The 10,533-nt window shown below is 36.4% G+C and overlaps 1 protein-coding gene across 1 annotated transcript; it reads left to right on the top strand.

Annotated features, from left to right (window-relative positions):
- Positions 1-7,399: 7,399 nt before the first annotated feature.
- Positions 7,400-7,936, top strand: LOC130829790 (keratin-associated protein 26-1). Its single transcript, XM_057696343.1, has one exon. It carries the CDS (start codon positions 7,400-7,402, stop codon positions 7,934-7,936), a length of 537 nt encoding a protein of 178 aa, XP_057552326.1.
- The last annotated feature ends 2,597 nt before the right edge of the window (positions 7,937-10,533 follow it).

The raw sequence follows: 10,533 nt of genomic DNA, 5'->3' as shown, positions 1-10,533 counted from the left end.
GGTGGAAAAGCATTTAAGAAGCAAAGAGGAAACCAGCAATGTTAGTGAGTCATTCATTCTCAGTAAATACTGAGAATGGCAAATTGGGTCATCCAGGAAAACAAACAAACAAACAAACAAAAGAAAAAAACAAACAAAAAAAACGCTGAAGGACTTATGCTTGGCAATGTATGTTTGACCCATATTATGAATAGCTTTGAACGACAATTTAGGGATCAGTGTTTTTTTTTTTGTCAATAGAGGTGTTCAAGATAAGTGAAACAAAGGAAGAGACATTATCTGAGCTAAATTTTACTACTAATCTCATCTTCAGGAATATGATAGATATAGAAGTATTAATGAGGATAGTTTTATAAGTGTAAGCTCACGTGACTAAGAAACTATGGTACCATAAGCAGGTATAAAGTTCATGAGAGGAGGAACCAATTTGGGAGAAAACACTCTGTACATATAAATATTTAATTTGAAGTATAAAATGTCCCAATGAGATGATCTAGGAGACAATTGCAAACGCAGAAACAGATACCAGGAAAGACAGCAAGCCTATAATTATTAACACAGAGGAATTCAAGTAGAGCTATTAATCATACGCTTAGGATGAACAAACTCAGATTGGTAAGAATGCAGAAGAAGAAGAGGCTTAAGAAGGATCACATTCTGGAGAATAGAAGGAGAAAAGGGAAGTAGATGTGAAGACAAAACAGGTATTTCGTGGGATAGAAACAGAACCATGAGATTAGAGCGTTGCTGAAATAAAGGTAGAACAATGTTTCAAAACAGAGAGTATGGAGAGCAATGTCAATGTGCCATGGAGTTCAGAATGAGGGCCAAGATTGCCTTTGGGCAGGGAGTTAATCATTGGTGATCTCTAAGCCAACAGCTGAAAATATTGGTGAGGATAGAAATTAGATTTCAAAAAAAATGAGTGGAGAAAACATAGGAAAAAAATCTTTAAGACATGATGTTAGGTAAAGATTTCTTAGGTACAACATCAAAAACACAATCTACAAATTAAAAATTAATAAACTGAACTTCAACAAAATTAAAAATATCAGCTCTTCAAAAAGTCACTATTAATTGGGAGATTGGGATTGCCATACACACATTACTAATAAGGAAAAATATATCAAATTGTACACTTTAAATATATGCAGTTTATTGTATGTTAATTATATCTCAATAAAATTTCTTAAAACAATAGTCACTATTACAGGAATAAAAAAAAAAGCCACAGACTGGTAGGGAATATTTGTAAATCATATATCTAATAAAGGAGTTATATTTTAAATATTTAAAAAACACTCCAAACTCAACAATAAGAAAGCAAACAAACCAATAGAAAAATGGACAAAACATTGAGCAGTTTCTTCATTAAAGAATATATAAAGATGGAAAATAAGCAATTCTATGCTCAGAATCATCAGTCACTAGCAATTTAAAACCACAATGAAATACTACTATATACAGTTAATAGAATGACTAAAATTTTAAAAGTGTAACTATGCCAAATGTCGGAAGAAACCTGAAGCAGCTTGAACTCTTATACACTGCTGATGGGAATATAAAATGATGCAGTCACTTTGGAAAGCAGTCTGACTGTTCCTTAAAAGTTAAACATTGACCTATCATATGATCACATCATTCTACTTCTAAGTATCTACCCAAGAGAATTGAATGCATATGTCCATTCAAAAACGTGTATGCAAATGTTCATAGCATGTTTGTTTTTGCAGTTTCCAAAAACTGCACACAACCCAACTGTCCATCAACACATGAGTGAATAAACATATTCTATCCATATCATGGAACACTACACAGCAATATAAGGAACAAACCACACCATGGATGAATCTCAAAATAAGTACACAGTGAAAGAAAGAAAAAAGAATATATGCTATACGATTTCATTTCATTTAATAAAATGTTAGGAAATACAAACTAATCCAAAATGGCAGAGGGAAGATCAATGGTTGCATGGGGAGGGGGAAGGGGTGGAGGGTGGTGGAGAGGGGTGAAGGGAAGGACTATGTGGGGCATAAGGAGATTTTTGGAGAGTGATGAATGTGATTATTATCTTGATTTGGGTGTAAACAAATGCCAAAACTTATCAAACTGTATCCTTTAAATATGCCTAGTTTATTGTACATCAATTATACCTCAATAAAGCTGATAAAATATATTGGCAAAGAGGAAATCAGAACATTTGAATAGGGATGTTGTGAGGATTAAATCAGTCACGATGTAAAACACGTAGAACCATGTCTGGTATGTAAAGAGGACTCAGTAAGTAGTAGCTAATAAGGTGAAAGGGACACAATACTAGGACTCTACTATGAATTGTGGAAGGATGCCTCCACCTACGCAGTCCTTAATGCAGGTATGAAAGGACGTAAACAATTTTCTAGCATCATCAAGGGAAAGTTCTTGTGTATGAATAAAATAGGAATAAGTGTAGCAAATTTTGTTCAAAATGTATAAATCATAGTTTCCACACTCAAGAATATTATAGTAAAAATTCAGTTGAAAGTACATTACAGCCTAACTTTATCAGTTACCCCCAATTCTACATTGTTTAATTCTTTCAATTGATTATAATTTACTGATTTTACATATGGCGTCCAACAGGGGAAGCTAAAATTAGGACACTTCATTATGTTGCAGATTGCAGTGTACTGACTCCAGATAGTTAACTGGTTGTCTTCTTTAAACCAAGCTAAGATGAATACTAATCAAGAATATTAGGGTGGACAGGAGGAAAAACTTGACAAAAGGGTGTTCAGTCCACCTGAATCTCTTTCTGTCTTCCTTTTTTTGTATATATTCCTTGAAAGGTGACTTTCCCTGGTGAAAATGGATAGATAGTGATAAAAGTGTATAAAGGAGATTCTTGACTAAGTAATTGTCAATTTTTATTTGATAAAGAAAATCTAAGTTATATATTATGAATGCTATGATGTTAGTCAGTAAACTAATCCCATTTATAAAGGAGCAACTAAGTTTCTTTACATACATTGAGAATAATGATCACGCCTATTTGAAGGGGATGTAGTAAGGATCAAATCAGTTAATACATGTAAAACACTTAGACACATCTCTGGTATATAATAAGGACTCAGTAAATAGTAGCTAATAAGGGTTCTGTAATATATTCAGAAAATAAAACATGTAAAAATGGTTTTCTGGCAATACAAAGAGAGAGAGAGAGTGTGTGTGTGTGTGTGTGAATTAGGTAATGATAATTACACAAATTTAAAGCTGGAGAGGTTTAGGTTGGCAGGAAAATATTTACAAAAAGGGGGCTAATTTAACTGAGGTCTGAATGATGGATAAAATTAAGGAATTATTCCAAAGGAGAGTAAGGGTAGGATGAATGAGGAGATGATATGAAATGAGGACAGATGTGGAGTAACTGGAGAAGTGAAGAGAATAGACAGAATCTCTATTGGGAAGTAGAGGAGGGCGAATCAAGTGTTTGGACAATTTTCTGTGGGCAAAAGAGAGTTCTTGACATTTTAGAGTAAGAGTCATATGATGAAATTAATTTTAGGAGTATTAATCTAAACACAGTATTCAAGCTAAAGAGAAGATAGTAGAGATAGGAGTCAAGATGGCAGTAAGAAATGTATGTATCCACCAAAGGGGAACAAAACCCAACTTGAGCGATGACAGTGATAACAGAAAGGGTAAGGGTATACAAAGACAATTCCAGTGGATCAAGGGAGAAAAGCATGACAGTGGGTTTTCCCTCTTTCCAATCTATGCTACTATTTAATCATAGTGGTCTCTTCTTGAAATCAGTCACTGGATCACTGTGCCTGTAAGACAAAAATCTTAACTACTTCCTCTATGATTGAATTAGATTTAGCATGTGAATCTAAGTTTACTTACTACAACTTGCTTCTAAGAACCCTCCAATGAAAACACTATCATTTTTTTGTCTCTCTACTCCTTTTGCCACAGCCTGAAGTGTCTTCAGAGTCTCCCAAACCCCTGTCATTCCCTCCCATCCCACAAAATTAATATCAAAAGCCAACTTTAGGTAAAGCCAATGAACAACGTTTGCCCTTCTCTGCATACCATTTATAGAACTAACTAAACACTGACGTCTTATCACATGTACAAGATTGGACGTGTCTGGGAGCAGAAATCAATAGTATCTTGGTAACATTGTCAGCATCTGTCATGTTTTGCACATACAAGATGTTCAAAAAATGTTTGTTGAATGAGTAAATGAATGCAAAGGTGTCATTTATTGGTATAACTTTATTGTTGCAATGCTCTGAGGATTCTTTGTGTCCAAGAAAAAGAGAAAATCTGGGTTGTTTTTTCTAGAGCAGAAGAAGTAAGGACTCCTAGTTCATTGAAGAAAAAGCAACAAAGTGGGTAAATCTGGAGGAACACACAGGATACCCATTTCCTCAGTCCCTCGCCAGGAGCTTGCATCAGAAGGAGAGACTGAAACATGTAATTTATAAAAGCCTGCTAATGAGATACCTGCTGTTATGCCCGCGTGAGCTCTACTTTTATATTGAGAGAGTCACTATCAAATAACATCATTTTAACATTTGTTTTATTAGGGGACAACTTACACTCAGGGCACCTCTAATTTTTGAAATCCATGAATATTTTTGCAGTGTTACAGAAAAATGAGTCTCGTGAAGGTGCTCTAAAGGAATTAAACCCGAGATGGTACTCCTTGGAATGGGTTAAGAATTCCAAAGCAAGAAAATTAATTATTCTGCTACAGTGTTTTGCAGTTTATACTTAACTTTTTCTAACATCTCAGCATATCCTAAAATGACACTTAAAATAGACATCATAAATATTTCCATTGTTTCATGAAAGGATACTGATAGTGACTGGGGGTCAGAGTGATTATGCAAATTTCCCAGGGTCACACAGATAGTAAATGATGGTATCAATGTATCTCTATATACTGTCATATTGGATAATGGGAGAAAAAACACTTTAGGGGTCAAGGACCACCCAACAAATATTCAAATATTTGAACCCCCTTTATTCAAATGTTTCTTTTCATATCAAAACTTTCTGCATCTCAAGTTTTCTCATATGAATACATGAACTTTTAAAATTTACTGTTAAGAATTGTGAGGGTAAATTGACATTACACATGTAGGTATGCACACTAAAAGATGTTGCCCAGAACAGACACTAAATGAATGCTAATTTCCTCTTATTCTATACCCCTTCTCTTCATGGAAAACATTCATGTATACATACAACATAAACAATACACATACATACATGCACACAAATATATTGATGTACTTATGATGCAGGGGTTGAACTCTTGCTTATAAATGAGAAGACCAGTCATAAACAGCATTGACCTATAAAATTGATAAGCATTCATTTCAGTATGGCTGTACCTATTACTAACGCCATTCAGCTGACGCATCCAGGATTTCACAAGAAGATTCTTGCAATGTGTACAAATAATATCACATGATGGAAACTGGCAGGGTGGGGGTTGGAGTGGTGCGGGGGGTGCTCCTCAAACACATCAGGTACAAATCATCAAAGGATAAAGTTCTATGACCTAAAATACGGAGATCATTTCAACATATTATCACAGGACCTTAGAGACTATATCATTTTCTTCTTGTAATTCTATTCCTGATAGTAAAATAGTCCTATATTGGCTCACAGAGAAATCAATCTTCTATTTCACAGATTCTACTCCAGGACAGAGGGGGATTTAATAAGCATATCCACTGAACATAAAAATAAAAGAAAGTGTTGTGATTGTTAAATTTTCAGCTAAAGGGAATTGGAACTTAGATCCAGCAGATAATTAAAATTTCCGTTAAAATAGCCCTTAGAGCCACTAGATATGTTGGTATACGAAAAATACAGCGGGATGGTTAAGGCTAAACACAATTATGCATCTTTTAAACCAATTTTCATCAGAAAATATATCCCCCCCAAAACCTTCAAAGTATTCATACTTAGGAAAACTTTACATTAATTCTGATGCTATTGCCAATGTACAGCAGTTTAAAAGCTCCTCTTTGGAAACTGGCATCAGAATCAATGTAAAAAGCAAAACCAAACCCGTTTCTATCTCTTAGTCATTGTGTCTAATTTCCTTTTTTCTTAACCAAGAACATTACTTTTCAGTTGGAACATGTGTAACCATGAAATGATAAGCCTATAAGAACTACAAAAAATGTCATATTTCAGGTTTTTTAAAGGGGTTTTGTTTGCTTTTGTTCACAGTAAGATCCATAATTTAAACTGAGCACAATTTATTCATTTGTATTAAGTGTACACATAAATCAGGACTTCCCTGGTGGCAAAGTGGTTAAGAATCCACCTGTCAAAGCAGGGGACACAGGTTCGAACCCTAGTCCGGAAAGATCCCACATGCCGCGAAGCAACGAAGCCTGTGTGCCACAACTACTGAGCCTGTGCTCTAGAGCCCACGAGCCACTACTACTGAGCCCACGTTCCACAACTACCAGAGTCCATGCGCCTAGAGCCCGTGCTCCGCAACAAGAGAAGCCACTTCACTGAGAAGCTCATACACTGCAACAAAGAGTAGCCCTCGTTCGCCACAACTAGAGAAAGCCTGCACACAGCAATGAAGACGCCATGCAGCCAAAAATGAACAAATAAATAACTAAATAAACCTTTAAAAAAAAAGAACACACATAAATCAAACTTTCAACTAGACTCAGTTTATTTATTGAAATGAATAAAATGAGCATGGCTTTTTAAAAAAAGATATTTCAGTGGGGACTCACTTTCCACCAGGATCCTAAAATAGAGCAAAGCACAAATGTTGGCACATTGAAATTTTCTGTAATATACTACTTTTAGACTCTCTCTGCCCCAAATCATATAGGTTATAGGATTTTTCATTCTTTTACAACATACTTGCTTTCAAGTTTTTTACTCTTGGCAATTTCCAAAAAGCATAGAACTCCCCCCCAAAGAAAGATAATTTGTCATTATTTTAAAGAAGTTCACTACTACTTTTCAAGTCAATTTCAAGAGAGGAATTCTAAGAATGTTTATATAGTGGCAGTTATAATTGGAATAAGTAAATGACCTTCAAAATGTCTGTTTAGGTTGGATAATTTAGGAAGCAGAAATCCTATTAAAATTCGGTCACACTGCTTTATAGATATACTTAATCAATGGAAGCCACTGCAGGGAACATCCAGTTTTATGGGAGGTGGGGGCACCACTTCCTGGCGTATAATGAAGAGTTCTGATGTAGCCTCAAGGAGGCTAGAGAGTCTGAGCAACAAGGAGGAAGAGAGTCTGTAGAGAATCACCACCTTATGAGGGTATATAAGAAAGCAAGCCAAGTGAGAAACTTGACATACTCACTTCTTTCCAACCAACCACAGCCTGGTCTTGAAATCTCACTATGTCTTGCCACAACTACTGCTCTGGAAACTACAGCTTGGGATCCCTCAGAAGTCCCTGTCTTGTTCCTTTTCCATCCTCCATTGCCCTCTGCTCTACGAATGTGTGCGGCGGCAGTGATGTCCTCTGCTTGCCCAGCAGCTGTCAAGACCATACCTGGCTCCTGAACAACAGCCAAGAGACCTGCACTGAACCTAGCAGCTGCCAGCCTGCCAACCGTGAGCCCAGCAACTGTGAAACTTCCAGCTGCACTTCCTCAGGCTGCTATGTGCCCAGACCCTGCCTAGGAACTAGTTTTCTTCCTGGGTCTTCTTATATCTCTGGATCCTGCCTCCCAGTATCCTGTAGACCTCCGAGCTATGTGTCCAGCAGCTGCCAACCCCTGAGCCTCCTCACTTATGGATGCCGCCCCTTGGGTTGTTTGCCCTGTGGTCCTCATCCCCTCGGTGTTTTGTCCAGCAGCCTCAGACCTCTGCGTCCTCTCTTCAGTGGGTGCCACCCTCTGACACATGTGTTCAGTACTTGCCATCCATCTTGACCTGCCTGGGGAGGCCTGTAGCTTCCTTATTCCAGCTAATCATCACACTGAAGATCCAAGACAAAAAAATCAAACTCCATGGACTTCTGCTGCTTCTTTCGTAGTATGAAGCGACTGTTTTCTCTTGATTTTCCTGTGCCTGATCTAATGAAAGCTGTTCATTTCACATTTTTTAATCTTTTTCTCATCTTGCCTTGGCATAAAATTATTTGGTTTAGAATGCTACTCAATGTCACTTAGGTGTGGGAAGAATTTATTCAGTTTGGGTTGTAATAAATGAGTTTAACTCAGAACTAAGAATCTGGTTATTCAGTTTATCTTTCATTCTTTTAACACACACATGACCAGCCTCAACTGCCTGCAGGAGAAGTGACTAGGATGTGGTACCCTCAACCATATGTTTCTATCTCACAGTAGGGGAATAGCTTGATAGTTTATTTCTCATACTGCTTTCTAGATCTCTGATATCTCTGATCCTACAAATTTAAGCAACTCAAAAAGCCCCTGGTGGAAGTTATTTTGAAAAGGCAAGATTAGGAATGATCTCCTTATCTTTCTCTTCCAGTGAACACACTTCAACTAGAATGTCCTTTCTAATTGCAGACTGAATCATATTTCACTCTTTCCTAAGTCTTTGATGGCTTCTTAGGATCTATTCCTGTAAAATGAAAATACAAATCCCTTATCATGACACCTGCTTTCATTTTTTTCATAATCTTTCTCCCTGCCACTTCTTTGGCTTCATCTTCTTCTCAATATTGCAAATTCTAAGCTCCTATGAGTCTGACTTACACATGGTTTCCCAAGCATGCTGTTTTTTGTCAGCATCCACCCTTTTGCTGATGTCATCATCAAGACCAAGATGAACTTCTGATCTATCTACCTTGAAGATTCATTCTCACGTTTAGAAACACAAGCCAGTTTTATTAAACTGTTGATTAATTCAGTAAAATTTTTGCTACTTACCTACTACATCCCAAGCCATCCTGTGTCAGGCACAAGAGATATAGAAGTGAATAAGAAAAACTTGAACTATCTCAGTATTTACAAGAAGTCGTATACTATGGGACATATATGTATTAAAGCTACAATTCTTTTCCTCACTCAACATAAACTGTGTAGGGGTATATATTTCAAAAAATAAAGTAAGGGACTTCCCTGGGTGTCCAGTGGTTAAGACTCCTCACTTCCAATGCAAGGGGCACAGGTTCAATCCCTGGGCAGGGAACTAAGATCCTGCATACCATGGGGTATAGCCAAAAATAAATAAATAAACAAAACAAACAAAAGAAGTGCTGCTTTATCAGCAACCAGAAATAGAAATTTAATAAAGTGAATAAATAAATAAAATTAACGTTTAAAGGCATGAATGTTCACCTTTTTTGAGGAACTGTAATATCTAGAAACTTTGTCAGTGTGCAAGAAAGACAGTGATCTCTAGGTACTAACTAGTGGCTGTTCCCTTTAGAAAAGGTATATGCCTGTGTTTCTCATAACATCCTCTCTCCTTATAGACTTTCTGACGTGGAAGCTTAACTTCGGTTCCTCTTATCCCTGTGTTCATGCTGCTGTTTCAAAATCCACTCTAGTTCATTATTTTGCCTTACTTGCCTGGCTTTCCTAGGTATTTTGAGTTTGTGACACGTGTACCATTTATTTTTTGAAGATTTTCTGAGCCCCTCTTCTTGCCCCTTATCCTAGTGAGTAAATCACACCTTGGCTTAGCTTTCCTTTTATCTCAGGCCTATTTCTATTGCTAATTTTGTTGGACTGATTATTTTTTAAATACTTTTAAAGAAGATTTTAGTTGAAATGTGATGTACATATGAAGCTGTACACAAACCATTACTCCACAGATATAGCCTTTATTCCGACTTCTAACCCATATATTAGGTTTGCCTGATTTTGAACTTCAAAATGAAATTATATAGTATCTACCCATATGTCTTGGGCTTCTTTTAATAAATATTGTTTGTGTGATTCTTCCATGCTGTTAAACATACCAGTAGTCTGTTTATCTTCCTTTACGTATAACATTCAAGGTACTAAAACACCAAAATGTATTAATCCATTCTGCCGCTGCTGATCAGAAGGGCCATTTCCAGTTTGGATCTGTTAGAAATAATGTATAAAATACTCTTTTATTCTTGTACATATCTTTTGATATACAAATGGAGATATTTCTTTTGGGTAATATATTTAGGAGTAAAGTTGACAAATTTTGTAAAACGTGCCTGCTCAACTTTATTTTATACCATGACGAAGTTATGCCCTATAGATATACCAATATTGATTTCTACTCTCAAAAGTGTAAGAATTCCAATTGCTTTGCATCCTTGTCAATATTTATAATTGTTAGTTCTTTTAAGTTTAGCCATTCTTGTGAGTAGGTAGTCATAACAAATATCGGTTTTATTTTGAATTTCCCTGATAATTCATCAGACTGAGAACATTTTTAAAATGCTTCTTGGACATTTGAATATCCTTCTCTCTCTCTCTCTCTCTCTCTCTCTCTCTCTCTGTGTGTGTGTGTGTGTGTGTGTGTGTGTGTGTGTGTGTGTGATGTAGATGTTCAGGTCCTTAGCTCATGGTTTTAG

The sequence above is a fragment of the Hippopotamus amphibius genome, chromosome 10 (genome assembly GCF_030028045.1).
Source record: "Hippopotamus amphibius kiboko isolate mHipAmp2 chromosome 10, mHipAmp2.hap2, whole genome shotgun sequence".
NCBI classification, from domain to species: Eukaryota; Metazoa; Chordata; class Mammalia; order Artiodactyla; family Hippopotamidae; genus Hippopotamus; species Hippopotamus amphibius.
The sequence above is the reverse complement of the archived record's forward strand: the minus strand, read 5'-3'. Positions and strand labels throughout refer to the sequence as shown.

What these genes read in the sequence shown, in the direction of transcription:
- LOC130829790 (XM_057696343.1), top strand. Translation starts at nt 7,400, where the DNA reads ATGTCTTGCCACAACTACTGCTCTGGAAACTACAGCTTGGGATCCCTC.